The sequence below is a fragment of the Psammomys obesus genome, unplaced genomic scaffold (assembly GCF_907164565.1).
Source record: "Psammomys obesus unplaced genomic scaffold, mPsaObe1.curated_primary_1811, whole genome shotgun sequence".
NCBI lineage: Eukaryota > Metazoa > Chordata > Mammalia > Rodentia > Muridae > Psammomys > Psammomys obesus.
Genome location: NW_026596117.1, coordinates 20384540 through 20411137, shown reverse-complemented (window position 1 = coordinate 20411137; position 26598 = coordinate 20384540). Strand labels below are relative to the sequence as shown.

Sequence of the window (26598 nt, the reverse complement as noted above, 5' to 3'; positions counted from 1 at the left end):
ACCCTTTGCATCTTTTTTCTTCATTTCTATAATAAGCATCAGCGGAACTGGACATAGTTTTCTTTTTTAAAAAAATTTTTTAGGTTTATTTATCTTATGTGCATCTATGTTTTGCCTATAAGTAATTCTGTGTGAGGGTGTCGGATCCCCTGGAACTGGAGTTACAGACAGTTGTGAGCTGCCATGTGGGTGGTGGGAATTGAACTTGTGTCCTCTGGAAGACTAGCTAGGGCTCTTAACTGTGGAGCCATCTCTCCAGCTCCTGGACATAGTTTTCTATGTCCAGGTTAAATTTAAGCAAGTATGCAAATATTACATGGCTAAATTATACTAGTATTCTAAGTCAAAAGTAAGAAATGTTCATTTATAAATATTTCAACTATTCTACCTCCTAGGGGAAACCATTCTCTAGGTTCCTTTGGCAGGCAGAAAGCCCTAGGTATCTAACTTTGAATTCTATACCACCTCCACCCTAATGTTCTGATCATGTTACAGAGTGCGACTTAGACAAAGACTACCTATTTTTATTACTCAACTTTTGCAACAACTGAATCCATAGATTTATCACTATGGTTACTTGTTTGCACTGTACACTGAAATTTAATATGTTTTTCTGTAACCTTCACTTCCAGCACAGCAAGTCCACAATGAGGCCATAACCCAGAAGAGCTAAGGAAGCAGGATTATAACCATTTGCACACAGGATTAAAATAACTAGCAACCATGCCTTTACCAACACAGCTACATGCCTAAGTTCCACTTAGGAGCATGGCTTTTCTTACTCAGTCTCGCTTTCAGTATAGCAAAGTGTCACACATTGAACTACTGAATAAAAAAAGAAGTTCCTCAAATTATATTCTGTTAGGGGAGGTCCTCCTCCCCTTCCCACTGACCGTAGCCTATCGGGTCTCATCAGGACCGGCTGCATTGTCTTCCTCTGTGTCCTGGCAAGGCTACCCCACCTCAGGGGGAGGTGATCAGAGAGCCAGCCATTGAGTTCATGTCAGAGACAGCCCTTATTCCCATTACTAGATCACCCACTTGGAAGCTGAGCTGAGGGAGGGGGCAACAGTTGGGATACAAAGTAAACAAACTGTAATAATCAAAAAAATATATTCTGAAAGACAATACTTAAAAGTTTATAGCTGTCTATTGTCTCACATTCCCTACAGATTATACCATGCACTGTGTGACACACAATAAAATATCCCATGACCCCAAGATACCTTCCATATTTGTAATCTCTGTGACTGGAGCATTTTGCTAGCATATTAGAAAAAAAAAAAAAGACGTGTAATAAAATGAAAATAGATATAGCACAAAACTATTTTAGAGTGTGTGCTTTGTATCTAGAAAGAGGAAATAAGGTCAATATAGGTAGGTGCACAAATGTTTATAATAAAAATTGAAGGGTGTCCCAATATGTATGCCTCCCCCAATCATTTTCTTGAAGGCAGGTCCCTAGTTATGTCTGAATATTTACTTTTTGTTTTCAGTGCTGTACACAAAGTAAGATTTAATATATACTTATTCAAGTCAGGGATGAGAGGTTTGTATGTAACAAAAAAAAAAATACTTTTCTGTCATTATCAGTTCTCTTCTTCCCTTACAGTAATAGTGCTCTTGAGTTTTAGTTGACCACATTTCCCACCTTTGTTATTAAGCAGGCTCCGTGACTAACTCTGGAATGGAAATCGAGCAAAGGTGATGTGTGCATCTTTCTAGTCCTGTCCTTGAAAGGCATGGGTGTGCCTCCTTTTCTCCCTTTCCCCCTTAATACTATCTGCAAATAGGCAGGCATTTCACACTAACTTGACAAAGACACATTCCTTGCAGGAGACCCCTGGGAGGAGCCTGGGCCCAGGATAACTTTGTGCAGCAGAGTCACTAGACCAACAAGGTTGGGGGGAAGAAGGGGAAGAGGAAGAGGAAGACAGGCTCTCACCATGTAGTCTGGGCTGGCCTGGAACTCCCTGTGTAAACCAGGATAGACTCATAGAGATCTGCCTGCCTCTGCCTCCCAAGCGCTGGGATTAAAGGCGACTACTACCAAGCCAGAGCCAACAGGATCTTGAGTGAAAAATTTCCTTTGTGTTTAAGCCTACTGTTATTTTGGATCTTTGTCTCAGCAACTAAATTTACATTCTAACAAAGGCAAATGTCAGAAAAGGGTGAGTTTCAAAGATTTTGTGGGAGTTTATCAGGGAAAAGGAGAGACTTCTCAGGCCAAAGAGAATCCTCATGGAAGTGCAGGCCTTTGATTCCAGGCTGAGGCTGGGGAATCAGGATCTGAGTTTGGAGTTGAGGGAGAGAAGGAAGAGGGAGGAAGCGGAGAGGAAGGAGAAGAAAGGGAAACCACAATGGAAAGCAAACACACACACACACACACACACACACACACACACACACACACACACGGTGTAGGCAAGCTTAAAGATACCAAACAACTCAAGATAGAGGAGCCACCTCCCAGAAGACCTTGCCTTTCTCACAGGTTTTGTAGGTAAGATACTGAAGGGCAGGCAGGTGCACAGCAGGACGGGAGATTCAAATACCCTATTGTTAGTGGCACGTGGAGCAGGAGGGATCATCAATCTTTTTTATAGAAGGAAAAGTCCTTTGACTTTTCTAGGTGGAAGAACTATACTACTGTCTTTCCATGCCGTGGTCTTTAGGTCAGTTGCACTGGGATTAGGAGAGTTACAGGAAAAAACAAACTGACAAACAAACCTTGAGTCCCATGCCCCGACTCAGGATCCCTGATGATGGATCCAGGCAGAGTTAAACCACCCGAACGACACCACCTACTTCGAAGTCTCTCTAAGTGTTGTGAAGGAGACCAAGGCAGAGTGCCCAGGAACCCCAGCTTGAACTTCCAAGAGGGTTGGATGGTTGGCACCGCCGCGAGAGTCCGAGAAACTGGTGAGAGTCACCTCCGCCAAATCCTGTTGGGGAAGTCTGGAGCGTAGCTCCCGCCCTTCTGGGTTGCCATGGAGATCTGGGCCCTTCTGCGCCTCCAACGCCTCTGGGAGCGGAGGCCAGGATCCAGTTCCTCGCTCTCTGCTGCCCTAAGAGGGCCGCACCTGAGCTCGTGCAGGACACGAGAAGGGTCCCCTCAAGGACCCAGGGCTCGCCTTCCTTTTAAAAGGGTCCTCAGCAAGGGTGTGATCCCGAGCGTAGCTGACAGGGTGGCACGGGCTCGGAGCGCGTCCCCCCTGCCCGAACCCGGCGGGTGCTGTGGCTGCACTTGAACCAAACGGCCTCCGCCGGCTGCCACCTCCCGGGGCTCCCGAGGGCCTGTTACCGCCTCCAGCGCCCCAAGTGCAGCCGCTCCTGCGTCTTCAGCCTCAGAGCCCCGGGGAAACATCCCACCCCCCAGATAAGGGCGGATTCACGGAGAAGGTGATAAGGCGCTTACCCCCTTGGATGCTGAGGATGCGAGGCCATGGAGACCTTAGCACACTTGTGGGGGTCTATTCGTAAGGGGCTGTGGCAAAATTTGCTCTTCACGCTGGAGCCAGTTCTCCAGCCAGCCCTCCTGTCCTTGAGTGCAATTGGAAGTATGGGATGTTCAGATGGGTTAGTACATGCCAAAGGGGCCGCCAAGAGAGATGCTGCAGAAACTGATTTACCAAGATAACCTTTTCTTTTCGCAGAGACGATGCTCAAAACCTTTTCTTTTCGCAGAGACGATGCTCAAGACTTCAAGGATAGCAAACTCCTGGACCATCTGAACTGTCCTTGAAGCTTGAGTTTATAACATCAGGGGCGAACATGCTGGACCAAAAAAGTGAACTGGAGTTTTTTGAGCAGGAAGATGTGGAGGAGATCTCCCAACTCGCTTCCCTGGAAATGTCAGAGGATGTAGCACCCAAGAGAAGAGCTTCACCTGTTGTCCAAGAAAAACCCAGCTATCCGGACCTCGTGTACTTGATGGCGGCGAACATTTTTCAGAGTATCCGAATAGAAAAGTCGCCGGACAAAGCCATAATAACGTACGGGAATGAACCTCTGGAGGTTCGGTCCAAGACTGAGGACGAAACATTTCGGCATCTGTCCCATGAGTTGGCTTTCAGTGCCCTGAAGTGTGAGTAATACCAGTCTTGAAGGTCAGCGCTATAAGAAAATAGCAAAGCCAGGCGTGGTGGCTTTTGCTCAGTCCCAAGGCCGCCCTGAGTCAGATTCCGTATCAGGAAACCAAAAGAGAGAAGGGCGGAGGAGAGGAGGGTGCAATTCTCTGGTCAATATCACCAGTCTGAAAAGGAGGGATTCCTAGGGAAACCAGCCGTTTTTACTGCACTTGTCCTTAGAGAGGGGTAAAGCAGCCATTAAAATGAACAGGAGCCAGCGTGGTTGCACAGGCCATGGTCCCACCTGCTGAGTAGGAGGGTTTAGAGTTCTAAGCCAGGATGGGCTATATAGCTAGGCCCTTCTCAGAAAGAAAAAGAAAGAACAAACATCATCCCAACCGGAGTGAGAGGGATGGGGAGAATCCCATTAATGGGAAGAATAGAATCCACACTTTAACTCCCCACCCCAAAACATCACATTCTTGTGTGTGTTCAAGCTGTATTTTAAGTTCACGAGGCATCGAAAGCAGAAGGGAGACTGGGGAGAGAAAAGGAGAAGGAGAGGACAGTCACCCCAACCGACATTATCCAATCCTTAGCCAAGAGCTTTAATTTGGGGTGTCAAATTTAAGTAGAATTCTCCTTTCTAATTTGCCTCCAAAGTGGTAGACTCAAATTCCCAGAGCCGCGTTCCTGGCATGTTGGGTGTTAACCTTGGAGTGTAAGGCTAACTGTAGGTAGGACATACCCAGATAATCGCTTGCTAAGAGGAGAGATGTCAAAGGGTGTGGCTATCTCTTCTGTAGATGGATTTCTGTTCTATCTATATGGGTGCCAAGTTTTCTTCCCCTGCCCAAACATAGAATACACTGAATAAACGATAGCCATTATTTAAATTGACATTTCAAAGTGAGACTGTTAGATAAATTTAACTACATAAAGCTAATGCCTCCTGCGCAGTGCCAAAGACAGGCACAGGTGATTGTTTGTGCAAGAGTTCTAGAAAATAAGTGTAACACTGGCAAAAATCACAGTGTGTTTTTCTTCATTCTTGCCCCCGTGATCTTAGAGTGACTCCATTAGCCTACATGTCTCCCATGTTAGAAGTACTTCATGGTTATGGAAACTGTATTTCCTGTGACAAAAAACAATTGTCCTGGAGATTACAAATTTGATAGGAATTGGTTTGCAAGTACTAAGGATTTAAAATTCTCAACTTCACTTTCCTGATAAAGGAAATGAGAATACTTTGTATCCAAAGCTGGTAATATATATATATTTAAGTTTCCCCAAAGATTTCCTATGAGAATTATAGTCTCTGCTTCAAAATTATTCTTCTTTGATTTTCTCATTTTCCAAATAAAGATTGAAATTCACTACATTATAATCAATAGTTTTTTTTTTCATGAATAAATCAAAGCTAGTCCTTACTTTCTGTTTGCCTAAGTAAAACATGTATGATGTTTATAGCTTAATTGTATTAAAAATACTTATGAGCCCAGGGGAGGGCTGAAATACGTTTATCTGTTTCCCACTTATGGAATTCTTCTGTTCCCTGCTACCTGGACTGCTGCCCTTATGTAGATCCTGTCATTGGGGTCTTAGACTACAAAGATCCCATCTGTGCCTTCACTAGTGAGCTTTACCAGATACTTGAGGTAAAACTGTGCCTAATAAAAGTTGCATAAAATAATAGAGGGAGATAAAACACTTCCCACTCATAAGGCTAGCAATAACCCTGATAACTAACACCAGCAAGGATGTTAAAAGAAACTAACCTCACTCAGAAGCACAGAACAAAAATCTAGAACAAAATATTAATAATGCTTAATAATTAATATAACATATCAGCAATACCGAACACTGAAAAGAGAACAGTTGTTTAACAGTTTTTATTTTTTTAGTGGATGAGCTTGTTTGTCTGCATATGTGACTGTGTACCATGGGCACACAGTGCCACCAGAGGCCAGAAGAGGGCACCAAAATAAAGCTACAGCTGGTTATGAGCCACCATTTGGGTGCTAGAAATTGAGCCAGCGACCTCCAAAAGAGCAGCCAGTGCTCTTAAATGCTGAGTCATCTCTCCAGTCTTGCTGTTTAACATTATTAGTTATACTGTCTTTAATGTCTCTCAAAGGTCATAAAACAAAGGTTAGAATTCCTTTATGACTTGCCTTGATTATTCAAATAATGCTTTGACTATGAGTCTATAAAGAGCCTGAACTGTGAGAGAGCAGGATTCATGAATATTCCATTTTGCTGTTTAACTTATGTCTTTATGAGGGGCTGAAGGACATTTTAGATATGAAAGTAATTTTACAACATTAATTAAAGTGTTTTTAATTCAAAGTTTTTATTTTCACATTTGGTATCTTGGGTAATAGGCTTTTCCCTTGTCCTGCAGATCAAGATATTTTGGAAAGTATATTAATAGACAGCGGCATCTTCCCAAGTAGCGGAATAGTAAGTAAACAACTTTTTAAATCAGTTGGCCTCATTATTACTTTTAAGAAAGTCTGCAAAATCTCTTAGCTATAAATGATAGTTTGCCTTGTCTTGAGACCTCTTTAAAACATGTTCTTTCCCACTTCTAATGCTTGCATGTTGACCTTGGCTGTCAACACCCCTAATCATCTTTTACAAGAAGCTTTTCTTCTTAAACTAGATTGTTGTTTTTTTTTTCCTTTTGAACACCTTCTCTATTTCTAAATCTAACCATACTATGTAAAAATGATCATGTTCTTGTTCTCTTATGAACAATAATGGAATACAAAACATTGCCATTATCCATGTTCACCCTCGCCCTTGGAGAGTCAAACCCATGGTCATTTGTGCTAGGCAAGCATTCTGCTCCTGGGGTATAGCTCAAGCCCTTGGATATTGTTTCTTTAGTTTTCTTGTGTGTGTTTTCCCTTGGTAGCCATATCATTTGACCAGTCTTATTGTTGTGATGCTGTACGATTTCCAAGATAGAAAATTTCAGCCACGTATCCTTCCTGAAACTGAAGTAGAATCCGTGTCAGAAGTTCAAGAAGTAGAGAACATTCTTAACAGGTAAAAAGGACATTTTATATGAAACCAGTGTTAGCATTTTGATTAACAGAATTTTAGATAGTCTAATTTATAGATACATATGTCTCAAACATTTGTGGAAAAATATAAAAGTGTCTTGGATTCCTTTGCAAACAGTGTTGAATAGTTTAAATGTCTAACTTTAAATCAAATTGTTTTAAGATGTTGAATTGTGCAGTGTATAAACATGTAGGAAATCATTACTAATTTCTAATGAGCTTTGGTATATGCATAAGCTAAACTTAATTTGAAACAGCTAATTTTGTTCCCTTAACTGACAGCTTAAAAAAAAAAAAAACCTAACATATAACAAATGAAGAAATTCCAACACTGTACTAGAATTCACTGTTCTGCCAAATTGAAAAAAAAAAAATCTGTTTAGTTAAGAGCAAACGGATGTGTTTTAGTTTCCTCTTTTTCCTAAATATCAACAGTCAACGGGAGACTGCCATGTGGGTAATAAATAAATACCTATCCCAAAGGCTGGTTAGAAAAGATAACATATTAATAGTGCAGTTATAATTGAACACATGGTAAATGGTCAGTGCCTGACAAATATTACTTGTGTTAATGGTACTGTGTGTCAATGTCTTGATGGCGTTCTGAAAATTCAGATGTTGAAAACTTAATTCTCGTGTGGCAGTGTTGGGAGGTTGACCAACACTGTGAGAGGGAGGTGCATTGATCGGGAGGGCAGTGGCTTTGCTCCGCTGGGCCTGACAATGCCGTCATTTCTATTTTCCCTGATGTCCCCCTCTTCTTTCGAAGGTGTGCGTGTGTGCGCGCGCATCTGTGTTAGTACAGGCGCACACCTGTGGAGGTTGGCGGCTAGCTTTAGCTGCCTTCTTCAATCACCCCCTTCTTTTCGGACACCAGGGATCTCACTGAACCCGGAGTTCATTGATTCCCATTCACGGGGCCAGCAGGCCTGCGCTCTTCCCGCCTCCTCCTCCTGAGCATTAGAATCACAGGCATGGCATGCTGCGCCTGGCTTTTCTAAGCAGGTGCTGAGGATTTGAACTCGGGTCCTCATGTTTGTACAATCAGCAGTTTACCTACTCAGCCATCTTCCTAGCCCCATTTTCCCCCCTTTGAAATGGGTTCTCATGTAGCCTAGAATGACTTGGAACTGCTTACAGAGCTGAGAATGACTCTGAATGTCTGATCCTCCTACCACCCTCTCCCAAATGCTGGGGTTACACCGGCACACCTAGAAAACGCAGTCACTGTAGGGCTTTTAGAAGCTGGAATATGGCTCAGTACTGAAGTGTTCTCCTAGCATGCCTAAGGTCCCGAGTTCAATCCTCAGCACGACCAAAAAACAAATTACATGAATGAAATTGTACTTTTAGACTTATCCTTTCTGCCATACCTGTGATCCTTGGACTTCCTAGCCAGAAATAAGCTTCTGTTCCTTATATATTACCTACTTCCTGATATTTTGCTTTGAAGGTGTACTAATAATGTGAGTTATAGGTTTATATTTTTATTTAATATTATTGTATGTATATGATGCATGTATGAGAAGGCGAGGCACTCATGTGCCACAGCATGTGTGTGTATGAATGTCCCAGGACAACTTCTACAAGTTCTTCTCTTCTTCCACCACAGGATTTAGGGATCAAATGACCCCCCCGAGCCATGTCGCTGGCCCAGTTATAGCTTTTGTTATTGCACTGTTTGTTAGATTATATTAATTATTGAACTTCAATGCCACAGTGTAGTAACGACAGTCTTGTGGGAAGGACAGGCTGAAAGAGTTGTCAGTATACTTAATTTTATACTTAGGGAGAAAATTCAAGTCGTTTCATTTAAACTAGTGAAGGCCAAGACCAGAAGATTCAGGTAATAGAATAATTATCGTTTGCTTTTCTGAATGTTTGTCTCAGTTGCTGCTCTAAGACGTTCTTTACATAACAACCTTATGAGTTGTTTACCAGAAATGACCTGTAATTTTATACATGGGAAAACTAAGAGACAGGTTAAGAAATCTGCCTAATGCCATGCAGAATGGGGAGTACACAGATTTCAAAATCAGGGATTCAGATGCTAGGGCCCATGCCTTAACCCCCGGATGTGTCACTCTTTCCACAGTTTGGAGGACTAAAGGTATGGCATAGCGAGGCCCATGACAGTCACAGCCATGTGATGTGGGATGGAGAAAAGCAAAAGCAATTAATTAAATGTATATATTCTCTGTACTAGTAAGAACCTTATAAAATGCAAGGTTTTTTTGTTTTGTTTTGTTTGGCTATGCCCTCCCTTGCTCTGAATTATGACATGGAGACCTCTAATATTTATTAAAAGCTTCAGTCATTATAGCTGGGCAGATACTGAGCCACCCTAATCTGACTATGCTGGTCTGGCCTACTTCCCAGCCATGTAGCCCCGATACCTGCCATTTTGGTCTTGTCTTGGCTCTTCTCTCCATCTGTTTCCTCATGGTGACTCCCTCTTTATGGTCCTCACCTGAGACCCTCTGCCAGTGACTGAAAGCTCTGCCCTAACTCTCCTGCCCAGCTATTGGCTGTTCACCTCTTTATTAACCAATCAGAAGGTGATGGAGAACAATGTTTACAACATACCAAGACAGGAGATGCCTCGTAATGATGACAATGCCAGGGGCTGGAGAGTTGTCTCAAGGGTTAAGAGCCATTGATGCTGCTGTAAAGGACCCAAGTTTGAGTCCCAGCACCCACATGGAGGCTCATCACCTCCTCAAGCACACGTGGTTCACGGGCACACACAAAGGTAAAACACTCATACACATAAAATAATAAAATAAATTTTAAAAATAGTGACAATGTCAACAACAGGATTGTAACCAGATCTCTGGGTACTGGAATCAGCATCTGAATACACAGTGCATAAAAACACCCTCCTACAGGACCTCGTTCCTTTTTATTGGTTTCTGCTGTGTCAGAAAACAGGGCAGCAACATGCTACGAAGCGGCTTTGACCTTGTTTTCTTATGCTTCCCCAGGTTTCCCTTTGATACCGTCAGGCCTTAACACATTGTCACGGCAATCACAGCCTGGTTTCAGACTGGCCAACAGGAGCTCAGGTTAGCTGAGTTAGCCAGAAAAGCCACAGCGTCCTAAGACCAGCATATAGCCTCAACAGCGGTAGACTAGGTGACATTGCTAGCAAGGAACCTGGTTTATGGGGTCAGAGAACTCAGAATATACTACTGCTTAATTAAGAACAGCTGGTTCCCAGATGTTCCCTCTTCCTCACAAGATACTGCATCCTCCTTTGGACCATAACAACAGACCTGCTTGCACTGCTACCAATAAACCCCACCCCCACCCCAGGTTTATATAAAACCAGACCTGGCAGTACATGCCTATAATCCCAGTACTTGGAGACTGAGTCAGAAGGATGTGTGTGCCAGCCATCTTGGGCTACACAGTGAGACCCTGTTTTTCAAAACTCCTCATAAAATGCAAACTGTATCCAAAAGTAGTCAGTCACATTATACTCATATTCATTATCATATCCAAATCATAACATACCATGTAAGCAATGCCTGCATTTAATTGCAGAGAACAGCAGAGCAATGCAAGGAAAATATGTGTATGAAGATAAAGGTAATGTGGGCTGGAGAGATGGCTCTGTGGTTAGGAGCACATAACTGCTCTCGAAGAGGACCTGAGTTTGGTTCCTACCGCCCACTTGGATGGCCCAGGGGATCTGAGATTAACTTCTGACCCCTGCCAGCATTGTGCTCATGTGTACAAATGCCCCCCCTTTCAAACACACATACAAATTTTGAAATTAAAAATTTCAAAAAGTTTTTTTTTGATACAGGATTTCTCTGTGTAGCTTTGGCTGTCCTGGACCTGTCTGGCCTCCGTCCGACTCACAGAGATTTACCTGCCTCTGCCTCCCTGAGTGCTGGGATTAAAGGCATGTGCCACCACACCCGGCTAAATAAAATATTTTTAAAAGGTACACTTACAATAATTTTTAAGGTGCTGTGTCACTGAAGTGGGTTTCAAGCCCTTAAGCTCCAGTGTTGCTCCCATCTCAGTCACCAAGTGCTATCAGGCCCAGCAAAACCAGAGGATTTTAACCAGGGTCTTATCTTCTGAGAGGCCGACACCAGTTAGCTTGAGCAAGAGCAGAAACCGTCCTGGTAAAGAGAGTTTACCAGGACCTGGGAAGAAATGAAATTAGGAATTAGAAAGGTGGTAGGAATCTGGCTTATTTAATTCCTTTACTTTTTCTACTGCTTCTCTCTCGGTTTCTGTTTCCTTCTCTCTTTCTTTGAAGTCCTGTCTTCTACTTCACTTCCTTAGTCCATGCTGGGAAAGCCCTGTTTTGATCCTAGTCCCCAAGTGTTTACAATAAAGCTGTATAGCTAGTTTTTTTTTTTTTTCCTTAGACTACTTATCAGTTGTAACTTCCTGTCCGAGGGCTTCCAAACTGTTCAGCCTCAAGTCTTCCATGTTATAATTATGGTACTGCCATCAACCTAAATACTTGACTTAACTCACTTCTTCTCCTCCTCATGATAGCTAGTGCATCAAATCCTGTGACTCCTATTAAAAAACACATGCTGAATCTGCTCATTTATTTCCAGTTTTACTACCACCATCCAACTCCATACACTATGAATAGACTCTTCTTTAGATTTCCTGTTTATAATTCTTACTTTCCCGTGATCTGTTCCATAGGCCAGGTAGAGTAAAGTTTGTTGATCTTTGAGACAAGGGCTCATGTAGCCCAGGCTAGTCTTGAACTTGCTATGTAGCTGAGTCTGACTTTGAACTCATGATTGTTTTGCCTCCACCTCTCAGATGTTGTGATTACAGGCATGTACCATCCTGTCCAGCTAGAGTGATATATTTTAAGATGTAATTATGTGGTCAAAATAGCATATCATGGATCAGATTTAGAAAATGGGTAAAAATAAATGAGGTAAGGGTTCTAGCTGTTATACAAGAAACAACAGAAATTTGATGAGACTGTTTTATGTTAATGCATCTCTACGACCCCTTTTCTCAGTCTACCTTTAATGAAAACTCCCACATACCTTCCCCATCTTTTTTTGACTACCATGTCCCCATTTTGTATATTACCTTACCTTCCTCTACTTCAGACCTAGCAGCCTGGTACTGACCATGTTTTCTCCTTTTTCTTTCCATTCAAATCCACAACACAGCACTATCAGTGTTGATTTCCTAAAGCAATTGTACAAACAAGAGATTGTTTTGTGTCAACTGCTTCTCTAGTTTCATAACGGATTTGCTGCCGAATAGTGACTGGTTTCAGACAATACTCGACTGTTAGGGAAGAACTGGGGAGAGACCCTGGCGCTCTGAAAACCAGTTCAACAGGGGAAGAAATTATCTCAACCCTGCTACAACTATTCTCTCGTATACTCTGCAAATGCCTCCTCTGCGTGAAGAAGGGTGACTTGAAATAAAGACAAATTCTGCCCGCTCCATTAACGAACTTGCTCCATGTGGGCAAGTCCTAATGCAAAACCACAGGAAACATGAAAAACCAAGCTAAAAATGTCTCCTTTCAAAATCCCAAAGTGATCCCCAATAACAGCAACTTAGATAAAAGCCCAAACAAATGAATGATTATCATTATATTCAAATAATTTTTGGACACAAACTCCTGAATGAATTCCAAGAGAACACAAACAGCTTAATGAAATGTGGAATTCATTTCAGTATATGGAGATAAAAAGCTAAAACACTGAAGAGAAAGAAATGATGATGGAAATGAAAATACAGCAAGTCGAGTAAAAAGCTCAGTGGCAAGTCTCATCAATAGAAAGAATCATGGAGGACAAAATATCAGGGCTGGAAGACCAGGTGGAGGATCTAGATCATACAATTGAGATCAAAGATAAACTTTTTGAAAGTATGAATGAAACATGAAAGATGTTTGGGACACCATGAAAAATGAAATCTAATAATTATGGACACAGAAGAAGAAAAATTTCATGTCAAGGGCTTAGGAAAATTTTTTAATAAATCTATAAAAGAAAATTTCCCAGGCTGGGAAAATAGCTCGGTGGATAAAGACTTTACAGCGTAAACCTGAGGGTCAAAGTTTGAAACTCCAGCATCCACATAAATAAGACAGTTGGACCCAGTAAATAAGGCAGAGAAGGATTAAGGAAGACACTTGATATCCATCTCTGGCCTCTGAGTACACTTCCCCACACACCATACACACACACACACACACACACACACACACACACACTCACACACACACACACACACACAGAAAAAAGAAAGAAAAATTCTCAAACCTAGAGAAGGAGATCTCAGCCAGATCAAAGAGGCATCCAAAACACCAGATGGCTAGGACCAGAAAAGAAACAACCCACGCCATAGCTGAAGTATTGTTAATACAGAACAAAGAGAGTATATTGAAAGGACCAGGGCAAGTCTATCAGCATAGAAGCCAATTTTGCAATAGAAATCCTGTAAGCCAAAAGGGCTTAGAAAAATGCGTGTAAAGTTCTTAAAGACTACAGCTACTCAAACAGACCAATATACCCGGTGTCTTAGCTACTTTTTTATGGCTGTGATGAGACACCATGACCAAGACTATTTACAAAGGAAATTTTTTATTAGGGGCTTGCTTACAGTGTCAAAGGGTAAGTCCTTGACCACAGGAACATGGCAGCATGCAGACATGCAGGAGCAGGAGCTAAGAGCTTACACCTTACCTGCAAGTTGGAGGCAGAAAGAGTGAGATTAGACCCGTTGTGGGCTTTGGAAACCTTTTAATTCTTCACAAGCAGTTCCATCAGCTAGGGAACAAGCATTTACATATATCCAAGTGGTCCCTTGGGGCCATTCTTATTCCAACTGCCACTCCCAGAAAGAAGAAAAAGGGGGTGGTGGGATTTCGCATGGTAAAAAATCAGGCTATAGGAATCTATGACCACCAACGCAGCCCAATCGATGATACTTTGTACTGAAAAGAAATTAAGATAGCCAAGAGGCAATACTGAAAAAAATAAACCAAGCTAAGGCAGTTGTAAGCACAGTAGGATTAAGAAAACATCAGTCTACGAAGTCAACAAAAATAACAAATCAATAACTCTGGATAGGAATGTTGGTGTATGCCTTTAATCCTAGCACCTGGAAGGCAGAGGCAGGCAGATCTTTGTGAGTTTAAGGCCAGCCTGGTTTATATAGTAAGTTCTAGGACAGCCAGGGCTATGTAGTGAGACCCTGCCTCAAACAAACAAACAAAAACAACAAGAACTCTGAATATTAATTGTCTTGTTTCTATATTAAAAGGCAAGGTTAGCAAATTAGATTTTAAAATAGGATATTTTGCATTGCTGCATTCATCAAGCACAATATTTCACCATCAAAGGGAATTACCATCTTAGGGTGAAAGAATGGAAAAGGTATTCCAATGAAATGGGACTAGGAAAGAAGCTCCACTATTTTAATACCTGACAAAATAGATACCAAACCAAAGATCACGTCACATTGATCAAGGGAATGATTCATCAAGAGGACCTTTTAGTTATGAAAGTATATGTGCTATGTAGCCAGTCTTTTGCTACTTTGTGGGTTCTTTCTTACACTTTTCTCCACCCTTATTCTTCCCGCCTTTCAACCTCCTAACACTAGCTATGAGAGAGAGAGAGAGAGAGAGAGAGAGAGAGAGAGAGAGAGAGAGAGAAGGATAGAGAGGAAAGGAAAGAGATCCTTGAATAAAGTCACAGGCTGGAATGTTATTGTTAGACTACTGCCTGCTGATCAGGAGCAAGTTTGATCTTCATTGTCACGATATCTAATTTCTTCTTGATGTTGTTTCTTCCATTGTCAGGATATCTAATTTCTTCTCAATGTTGTTTCTTCTTTGTGTGCAACTACTTGATAAACTGCAACCAACAGTAACCAACAACCAATCAATAAGCTGCCAACAATCCACCCTGCCTCTTGGGTCCATAGCATTTATATACCCTCTGAAAAGTCATACAGAATTCCAAATATCATACCTATCCGTAACTAGAAAACCTCTCCGTAACTAGAAAAAAATCATGCCTCTGCTAGAGTACAAGGCAAATTAGCTGCTACAGAGCAACACTATATCTCCACACAGGGATTAAAACAAAACATTCTTATATGTCTGTGGTTTGATTTGTTTTGGTTTGGTTTGGTTTGGTTTTGGTTTTTCAAGACTTGTGTAGACTTGCATCATGTTGTAGACCAGGCTGGCCTTGAACTCACAAAGATCTGCCTGCCTCTGTTTCCCTGGGTGCTGGGATTAAAGGCATTTGCCACCACTCGTGGCTTATTTCTGTGTTTTTTAAAGAAAACAACATTTGAAAAATTTCACTACAGTACTAAACACAGATACAACCAATTTCAAAAACAGCACACATATTTACCCCAACATAATAATAGTGGGTGACTTTATACCCCATTCTCACCATTATATCATGGAAAAGAATGAGAAAGAGTGGATTTAAATGACATCATAGGTCAAGTGGACCTAATAGACACCTTCAGAACATCTCAAAACACCACAGGACATACATTTGTCTCAGACGCCCACTGAACAATCTCTAAATTAGATCACATATTAGGAAACAGAGTATATACCCAAAATATAGGAACACTGAAATAATATTTTGTATTTGAAGCAGTCATACTAAAATCAGGAATAAGACAAGGTTTTCACTCTCTCCACTTCTATTCAATATAGTACTCAAAGTCTTTTTTAGTAGTGAGAATACTAAGACAAAAGAATGAAATAAAAGGAGTACAAATAGGAAAAGAGAAACTCAAATTATCCAGTTTTTCAGATGATTCTATACATGAGACTCTAAAAACCCCACTAGAAAACTCTTAGAGCTGATAACATATTTTCAGCAAAGTTATAGTATGTAAAATAAATACACAAATTAAGTAGATTTTCTATATATCAATGACAAACACACTGAGAAAGAAATCAAAAACAATTCCATTTATAGTAACTAAAAAAAACCCTATCCAAGAAGTAAAAGACCTCTACAGTAAAAATAAAAGTCACTAGAAGATGGAACAACCTTTTATGCATATGGATTGGAAGAACTGGTATTGCAAAATGGTCATCCTTCCAAAAGCAATCACAGAAATAGGAAAAAATATTAAATTTCACAAGAAACATAAAAGACTCTGGATAGCCAAGCTACTCCTGAGCAAAAAAGAATACTGCTATAAGTTATTATCACACCTGATTACAAATTATACTGTATACACCAATAAAACTAGTATAGCACTATCCCAAAGCATTGAGACAACGGCCAGTCAGTGTGGCTATTATCAAGAATACAAACGAAGGGCTAGGGAGATGGCTCAGAAGGGCTAGGGAGATGGCTCAGTAGCTAAGAGAATTGCTGCTGTTGCAGAGGACCCTGGCTCGGTTCCCAGCACCCACAGAGCGGCTCCCAACTGTCTGTAACTCATTCCAGAGGATATGATACCATCTTCTGAACTGTGTGAGCACTGTGTGCATAGGGCACACTTGTATACGCGCAGGCAAAATACTCGGAACAAAAACAAAATCTTTAAAGAGGAAACAAATGACAGCAAATACCGGTGCAGATGTGAAGAAACAAGGAAGACTTATATACCGTTAGAGGAACTTTAAACTGACATAGTCACTATAGAAATCAGTGTGGAGATTTCTCAAAAAGCCAAGTAGAACGGCTGTATGATCCAGCCTACCTCTCCTGGACATATTCCCAAGAGACTTAATACACCACGGCAGAGTTACTTATATATCCATGTTTGTTGCTCTATTCAGAACTGCTAGGAAATGGAATGAGCCTTGGTGTCTATCAATTGATGAACAGATAATGAAATTATAGTAGACAGTGCGATTTTACTCAGCTGTAGAGAAAAATGAAATTTGCAGGAAAAATGGATAGAACTAAAAAATAGTCAAGTAATCCAGGCCTATAAAGACAGACTTCACATAAGCTTGAGCTGCTCTGAATTTCCATTTTTGTTTTTCTTTCCTCTGAGTCTCTTGTAAGCTCTGTATAGGTCTTCTTCTGAGGCACTTACTTCAGAATTGGTCCACACTTTGTGGCCTGAGGCATCCTCTGCTTGGACCAGTGGGGATACAGCCCCTCAGCTTCCCCTTTACTCTGGGCTCCCTTCCACTCCTCCCTATAGCTTAGCTGGAATCTAACTCCTAGGAAATACTTCTTCACTCCCATAGCAAGGACCTTCTATTGCACCGCAGCACAGTGAAATGCCTTTCAAAAGGTTCTTTCGTTTCCTCCCAGATTCTTTGTATGTCAGGGGCAGCTTCCTCCTGGTCCATTCACTGGTTCCTGGAACTTAGAACAATGCCTGCAATATATAGTAAGAAAACAAGTGTATTTGTTGAATGATTTTTTTTTTTTTTCTGAGACAGGGTCTCTCTGTGTGGTCTTGGCTGTCCTGGACTCACTCAGTAGAGCAGGCTGGCCTCAAACTCACAGCGATCCACCTGCCTTTGCCTCCCTGAGGGCTGGGATCAGAGGCGTGTGCCACCACAATGGGCTTGCTTAGTGATTTTATTACTACTTTTCTATTTTAAGTATCCCTCTATTTTGTGCACAAAAAGTCGCAATGTTCTATCCTTAGCATGCATGAGCTGTTGTGATTTGCTGCTGGGCCTCTTTCCACCCTCTGCTCAGTAAATGTGCTGTGCCGTTTAACGTCTTCTCATCTCTGTGGCACTGTGTTCTCTCTGCGTCTTCTCTCACGTTGTGCCTGGAAAACTCTTGCTCTCTATGTCTACACTCTCTTTTTGGTGTAGAAATTGTTGCTTTTCCTTTGCTAATTAACTAGCTAAGCTTTTCTTAGAAATCCCTTTGGGACATATCAATATTTTTTTTTCTTAATACACTATTATCTATTCTCTGTGTGTCTCATAACAATCATCATATTATGCCGGGATTGTTTGTTTGTTTGTTTGTTTTTCTCTTCAGCACCCAACTATCAACTTCTTAAGGATCAACATCAGTTTTCTTTTGGGGGGTGGCAGCAGGGTATTACTAGGGAGGTAGTGCTGGCTGGCTTGAAACTTGTCTAACAGGCCAAGCTGCTTCAAGTCTGCAGCAGTCCTGTGTTTGCCTTGCTACTGCTGCCACTCCAGGCAGGCGCTACCACCGGCCCAAATTATCTCCCAGCCTTTAGAAGTCCAGACCTCAGCACAGTACTTGGTTAATGGCTGTAAAGGAATAAGCATATTAATTATAATCTTTTCTTGACTAGCCTGACTGTAAGAAGATGTTTAAAAGTATCTTTGCAACCACCTTGTTCATTAGATACTAATTCATTAGATACTTAAGTCATTACTTACTTGTACAGCTTAGAAGACTTATCTAAAGGCATGCTGCTAATGACTGGTGGGACAAAAGTTGAATTTGGTTCAAAGGCCAGACAGAGGAGAGAGAGGGGATGGGAGGGGAGGAGAGAGGAGGAGGGAAGGGGAAGGGAAAGGAGAGAAGAAGGGGAAGAGAGGGGGTGGGGAACATGCTTATTATAGGTTTGCAGATGGTGATGTATGTGACTAAGGGTAGGTTTGTGGGAGGGAGGGAGGGAGAGAATTGTGGCAGGAGGAGTTGGGTGAGGCTAAATTACTACATCCTAATATATCGTGATAAAGCTTAAGGGCTTATAAGGATTAGCTTTATATGCTAATAGGATTCTTTTAGGATTTAAGCTTTAGAATAGTATAATGATGTTTAGAAAGGAATCTCTCTGTAATAGGAATGCTGGTGAGGGTAAAAGAGACAGATGGTCAGCTGTGAGAGCAGAAATTAATCGGATAATTCACTCAGTTACATTTATCATAGCAAACTTGAACTAAGTTGGTATTTAGAAATAATGTTTTTATCAAAACATTATGTAATCAGCATCTACATATGTACAGTATAGAACAGTAACTCATAGTAATTCTTTACATGGATTCTTTGCTGTGCATCTCTAAGTTTATCCTGCTCTAAGTCTATAATATTTAGACATTTACTGTAGCTCTAATAAGTTTACTGTTTGCTAACCCCTGCCTCCTCAGGTACTCCTAATTTCCTCTCCCAGATCTACAGATTAAGAGTTTTGTGTTGGTAAGTGGCCATGAAATGTAGACGAAGGGAGTCTGAGTGGCCTAAGGAAAGCGGTGTCCAGCACTTGGTGCCGAGATGGCAGCTGAGCTGTTCACTCGCCACCACCTGCCACAACCTGGTCTTTCAGACAGCGTTGCTGGGGCTCACAGCAGTTCCTCAGGATGTCTTCTTCCTTTTTGTTTTTTAAAAAAATACACATCAAGTGGACCTCAGCTTGTACTTGACTCTTTTATGACATCTGTTTATTTTTCCTTTATTTCAGTTAGTCTCCTACTGCGAAAGTTCTAAAAGACACACACACACACACACACACACACAAATCCTGTTTGCACTCACTATAACATATTGGGTCTTCACAGTGATGCTGATGTTTTCCTTTTCTCTTGTTTGGGACTTGGAGACATGGGATATTCAGAACTAATCAACTGACAGAGATTAATAACATCTTTTGAAGGTTACCAATCCTATCCTGTCACCACCCTGATATTACTAACCAGACTATAATGGCTGCCTTCTGTGTGCTGGTCCTGTGCTAATGTTTTGGTTTGCGCTAAGCACATAGTAATACTAAGGTAAGTTGGCTACCTTTACAGATGGAAAAACTGAGGCCAAGAGAGGAGATGAGTGACAGTGTCAAGGTCACTCAGCTGGTAAGTGACAGAACCTGCACTCAACTTCTGTTTCGTCTGACTCTTAACAATCAGTGTTGTAAGTATTTGAGGAGTACATAGCTAAAGAGAGGCAGCACAAATCAAACAAAAGAGCAGGACTATTGGATCTCTGTTTTCGAATATCACAAATCTTATTTTAGGCTTCAAATATTTGAGATGGAATGACAGACAAATTTGTTAAAATTCTAAAAGTGATTTTAAAAAAGGTTTCAAATGGAGAATTGATAGTCTTGTTTCAAGTTCACGGTCATCAAGAATGGATTTTATGTCTCTAGCTCTAAGACAAAATTGGCTGCCGCATTGGCGAGATGTCGAATCAAACACGATGCCCTGTCAATTTACCAGATCCTGCCAGAGACGGTTAGGAAACAGGAACAGCGGGCCTCCACTTTGCCTCTCTACGCTTGGGTAAATACTGGTAAAATCAGGTATGCATTTCTACCCAGTTCTTCATTATAGTTCAAAACCCCATTCTTTTAAGAGAATGTAATAAATAAAGTGATGTTTGTAATTGTAAGGATTGAGGCCACATTTAGGAAAATGATGAGAGTCAAGTTTAACTTTAAATCTTAACATCAGCTTACTTGATTGTTGATAAGATTATTTTAATCTGTTACATTTTCTGTTTCTAATTATCTTTTAACTTGGCTAAAATTGTTTTTTTTAAATGCAAAACGTACAGTGATATTTTTTTTATCGTTGCAAGAACAAAAGTATTAATGTTTAGTCTACTTTAACACATTCTGTTTGTAATTATGCTTGTATTTACAGCCTTGAAGAAGTTTATAGTAATCTGAGAGGAAAAGGTTATAATAAAGTCAAATCTGTATCGTATCTTGAGGACAAAGTCTTTGCTGTGGATCAGCATTGCGGGGATGTCTTAATTTTCCCCTCTCATCTCAAAAAAGATCTTATAAACATAGATCTTTTCAAAGATTATAAGCTTATTCTTCAGGTAAACTGCTATTTACTGTCATCATGAATCTGAATCATCCTGTTTACCCAAAGAATCCTTCCCACTGCAAGTGAAATCTCAGGGAGGTTCTAAGCCTGATTTTTGCTTCCAATAAAATCACCACCTCTACCACCACCATTTCCACCAAGCTTCGGCCTCCCAGTCCCATGTGAAGTTGTAAATAATACGTTATCTGGCTTTGGTGACGGCTCCCATTTTTTTATTCCCATCACCCACACGGCAGGTCACAACTATCTGTGACTCCAGTCTCGAAGGCTTTAGAACCCTCTTCTGACCTCCGTGGGCACCGGGCATACATGCGGTACACTTACATACATGCAAGCTAAACAGTCAGACATATAATGCATCTGAAAAACTAAAATATATTCTCTTCTTCAGATTCATAAATGGGGAGATTGTTAGCTGCTATTTTTTAAAAGTTTGTTTTTCTTTCCTTTTCTCTTTTTTCTTTTCTTTTCTTTTTCTTCTAAAAGAGGATTCAAGAGAAAGTACAATGAGACCCCTTTCTCCCTTCCATTTCTGGAGAAGTTAGAGTGCCAGTCTACATAGAAAAAGCACTGTGTAGTGCTCTCGTGCCCTCCCTGACAGAGCACCACAACTCTAATTTGTAAGAGGTCTATTATGGCTGTCAGTACAGGAGGAGAACTTACAGTGGCTTGACACAGTGTTCTAAGGTTTATCGCTCCCTCACACCCATATTCTTTGGTTTTCATGCGATAGGATCTTGTTATATAGCCCACACTACCCTGAAACTCTTTATCTTGCTCAGGTTAGCCTCAAACCCATGGCACTCCTCCAGCCTCAGCCTTTAAAGTGCTGGACTTACAGGTTTAAGCCACAGAGCCCAGCTTCCACATCCAGATGCTTGAGTAGAATATCATATCGTTCTGCCCAGCCTGAGCTAGCTACTAGCAACAATTTAAAATGGTAGTAGTTAATTGAGCGTGGTGGTGCATGCCTGTGAATCCCAGCACTCGGGAAGGCAGAGGCAGACAGATCTCTGTGAGTTTGAGGCCAGCCTGGTCTACAGAGTGAGTTCTAGGACAGAGAAACAGAAAATCCCTACTAAAATAAATAAATAAACAAACAAACAAACAAACAAACAAATAAATAAATAAATAAATAAATAAAATGTGTAAGTGGGATTTCATGAAGGGGTAAGAATGGAAGCTAGGGATTGGAGAGATGCTTCATGGGTTAAGAGAGCACACACATCAGTTCTTCTCAGAAATATGTCTGTAACTCCAGCTCCAGAGGACCTCCTGGCCTCTGTAGGCACTTCATTCATGTGTACAAATCCCCACACAGACACACATACACAACACAAGAATGGAAGCCAACCCATAATAATCTTTGAGATTTTAGGATTGTCATGTCACTCTACAGAGAATAAATGGTAGATGTAATTTAGGTTAAACAAGAAAGCCTTCTGTTCTAAATGCATTTGTCAGTTATCTTTGTTAAGCTTCATTTAGACATACATACTTTACTGAAATGGATCAGATATCCTTTCAGAATTCTTGCCAAGTGCTTGTTTTCATTTAAAGTAACAAGTCAGCTTATTTTTTTGTCTGTTGCACACTTTGAAATTCTAATTATACTATTCTCTGTAGGACAAATCTCGAAGTCTTGCTGTCCACTCTGTGAAAGCCTTAATAAATATGGATGATGATATCTTAATGGTCAACACAGGCTCTTGGTACACAGTAGCCCACATGTCAATCTTGACAAATAATAATACTTCAAAAGTATTTGTATGTGGGATACAAACACAAGTTAAGGATCCTGACATGAAGACACTTTTTAAAAAAATGGGATGTCAAAGTATGTACAAATATTTATTTGATGATTATTGTTTTATAAGAATTTAGAAATATTTCAAGTGTTTGAATTTACTGTGTTTTTGTAAAATATAAAAACTGTATGTGAACTATCCATCCAAAACACTCAAAAATCTGTATTAGGCTGTTTGTGTTTAATATTGATTTACTAGCTTTAGGTTAAAGTAATTAGCACATTGGTATTTTGGAATTGAGTTTAATTTCATTTCTGACATAATAACATCTGATTCAAGGCTTAATAGATAAGAAGATATTAGCATAGATGCTTATTTGACAAAGGGAACATGAGGGACTAGAAATGAAGTCTTTTATGCTTCTGTTTTACTCCTACGTTCTCATTGGGTCATGAAAAGACAGGACCACATTTTACTAGAGGTTCAGCGAGGCTTAAAAAGTCAAAAAAAAAAAAAATGTTGACAGAGTTACAGAGCCAGAGGGACAAAAAGCATCTATATATAAACGCAGGCTTGACCAGGAAAGGTAGGCTGGAAATCCAGGGTTTCATCTGGAACAAGGAAGAATACCCTGGTAGGGATCAGTTGTTGGTTCTCTAGCAACTTGAACCCCAGAGTTCTTCCATTTTAATTTCTAATTGAATTAAGGTGACCCAGGATTTATGGTAACCAGGGTAACCAGTCTTAGGCAGGCCCACTCTACCTACCAGAAGCAAGGTAGCTTCTCTCTAGGAAAAAAAAAAAAAATCTAACTTTCCAGTTATCTCCTAAATGTTTCCAAATGCAGTGTTTATCATTCAGTTAAAAACATACAAAGAGAAAGAAAGACATGACACCAAAATACTAAACTGCAAAGAAAAGAGACTGTTATTTTAGCCCTAAACCTGCAGAATGATAGATATGACTCCAAGAGAGGACACTAGACAGGAATGAGACCCACGGAGGATTCCAGTACCTGGTCTGTCAGCTGTGGACTCTAACCGGGGCTAATGGTTACGCTGCTCCTGTGTGCTAAGCGGCCGGCGTAAAGCTCCTAAGGTAATACCGCAGGCATCACAGCACGGCTGCTGAAAACAGAGCACCCAAGTCAGCAGGCAGGATTAGTGTCAGGAAAGAGAGGCTCACGGCGAGCTGGAGAATGTGAACTATAATACAAGCCAAAAGAAAGCTCTAGAAACACACAAGCTCAGGGTGTGCAGCTAAGAAATAAATAGGCCGGGGACCATGTGCATAGCATGTACAACACGCTGGGGTTGATAAGAAGAATTTCAGGCTGAGAGTGGATCCACCTGCACAAACTCCCCCACCCACCCACCCACCCACCCACACAAACAAATCTTCCAGACGTGCCGGAATTTACTGAAGATGAAAGACAAAGGGGCAAGATCCACTTCACAAGAAATGTCGATCACATGTAAAGATCTGCAACAATGGGCGCCGCGTAACGGTGGAGAGATGACGCAAAGAGCCAAGCCAGTCTCGACAAGGCCTGCCCAGCGCTTCCGCTGGGACGGAGGCAACGCTGCAGAGTGCCGAGGAGCGCGGGAACTTCACCGCAAACTCTCATTCCCTGTGCACATCTAGAGCCTCCTAGAGTGTTATGGGAGGACCCCCTGCAAGACATGGGCAGACGACCTGAGAGCTCCTCAGTAGAACACGTAACACATTGACCGTACGTAGAACATTGACTAGCTGGACACCGGAAGAAAGTAAGCGTTCTGTGCAGTGATAAAAGAAAATGACAAATCAGAGAGGTATATCAGTTGGTTTTTTTTTTTTTTTTTTTTTTTTTTTTTTATAATAAAACCTTAAAAAATTTTTTTAATTAAAAAAAAAAAAAAAAAAAAAAAAACCCACAGATTTCAGGCTGGGAAGACAGCTCCTTGGGTAAAACAAAACAAAACAAAACAAAACAAAAAAAACAAAAAAAAACAAAAACAAATCCAAAACACAGCTTTCTGTGCGATTCTGACGGTTTGAGTTCGATCCCTGGAACCTTTATAAAGTGGAGCTGGAGATCCAATGTCTTCTGACCCCTCCACGTACATCATGGCCCACACAGGCACGCCTGCATACATGCATATACACACTCAGGAAGCCAGAGACCAGAGAAAGCAAGCTCTGCTGTTCTAAAATAGTCTGCCCTCATGGGGACTAAGTCACTCAATAAGACCCTCATTAATTTCTTCTGGGGGTAGTGTCCAAAAATCACAGAATTACCTTCCATTAAGCTTACCTCCTGAGGTGTCTATTGTTTTCTTAAATACTGCCACATTAAGGACCACGCTTCTAATGTATGACGGGCCACATCTAACCTATAGCATGCTACTTGCCATAGCCTCAAAGGAGAAGCAACACAATATCCATCTGGTGGGAGTTTATACAGAATGAACTATTACCATACCCAATAGCATGAACGACTGTTAAAAACGTAACGTTCATCTTCTGACTAATATGGAACGATTTTGTTTGTTTTTGAGACGGGGTTTCTCTGTGTAGACTGCCCTGGACTCACTTTGTAGACCAGGCTGGCCTTGAACTCACAGGCTTGCCTCTGTCTCCTGGAGTGCTGGGATTACAGGTGTGTGCCACCACCCCCAGCTATGGAACAAAATTTTCAGACGAGCAGTGTTAGTGAAATTTAAAGGAGCAATAGTAAAAATAGGAACTATCTAAACATTTTAACGATTTATTAAACAATATTTGCTGATGTATGGTATGTACATCTATCTGCCTATCACTGTCTTTGAGGTCATGATACTAATTTTGCTTGATTTTGTGACTACAGCAATGAAACTTACAGTACAGTATAAGAAGGATACATTTTAAAAGCGCGTGTGCGCACACACACACACACACACACACACACACACAAGGCAGTTCTTAAACCCTTGATCTTCCTGCTTCAACCTGCCAAATGGCAGGATTACAGGGTGTTTTAGTTTGACTTCTTTTGCTGTGATAAAACACGCTGACAGAAAAAAACAATTTGGGGAGGACAGGGTACATATTTAGCTATACTGCCAGGTCACAATCCATCACTGAGGGAAGTCAGGACAGGAACCCAAGGCAGGAATCTGGAGGCAGGAACCGCAGAGGAAGGCTGCTCACTGGTTCACACTCAGCTAGCTTCTCATACAGCCCAGGTCCACTTGCCTAGGGATGGTGCTACCCACAGTGGACCGGGCCCTCGTACACCAATCAAGAAGATGCCCCAAAGGTATTCTCGCAGCCCAATCTACTTGAGGCAACTTTTTAACTGTTTTTTTTTTTTTTAACTGTTGTTCCCCTTTCCAGGTGACTCCCCAGGTTGTGTCCAATTGACAATAAAAACTAACAAAACACACACACACACACACACACACACACACACACAGCCCCTCACAGAGCAGTCAAGATAAATAATATTTACAAGTAAGTGTTTAATTAAAGGGATTTGTGGCCAGAGAGTTGGCTCAGTGGCTAAAAGCACCGGTTCTATTACAGAGGACCCAGGTTTGGTACCTGGTACTTACATGGCGGATCACAACCATCTGTGACTGCAGTTTGAGTTACATCCAGCATTCTCTTCTGACCTCCCTGGGAAGCAGGCATGTATGTGGTGTACACATACATGGAGGCAAAACACTCAAATACAGAAATCTAATTATTTTAAAATTATTATCAAATAATTATTAAATATTAAAATCTAATTATTTTAAATTATGGAGAGATGGCTCCATGGTGAAGAGCATGTACTGCTCTTGCAAAGGGCCTGAGCAATTCTGATCACCCAAGCTGGGCTACATACAGCAGTCAGTTTCGGGAGACCTGATACCTTCCCAGATCTTCTGGCTCCGGGGAATAGCCACACACATGACATACCAGCACACACACACACACACACACACACACACACACACACACACACACAC

The 26598-nt window shown here is 41.2% G+C and overlaps 1 protein-coding gene across 4 annotated transcripts in view; it reads left to right on the top strand.

Annotated features, from left to right (window-relative positions):
• Positions 1-26598, top strand: part of Nsun7 (NOP2/Sun RNA methyltransferase family member 7) — a 44868-nt gene that overhangs the window by 3751 nt on the left and 14519 nt on the right. For 2 of the 4 annotated variants that reach the window (XM_055629414.1, XM_055629415.1), the window contains 7 exons: positions 2755-2922; positions 3688-4087; positions 6475-6533; positions 6991-7124; positions 20189-20341; positions 20685-20868; positions 22503-22713. In XM_055629414.1, the coding sequence (XP_055485389.1) occupies positions 3775-4087; positions 6475-6533; positions 6991-7124; positions 20189-20341; positions 20685-20868; positions 22503-22713 (1054 nt within the window). In that variant the 5' untranslated portion in view covers positions 2755-2922; positions 3688-3774. Of the gene's footprint in view, positions 1-2675; positions 2923-3687; positions 4088-6474; positions 6534-6990; positions 7125-20188; positions 20342-20684; positions 20869-22502; positions 22714-26598 lie in introns of all 4 variants that reach the window. The other 2 variants (XM_055629416.1, XM_055629417.1) reach the window with 2 other exon arrangements.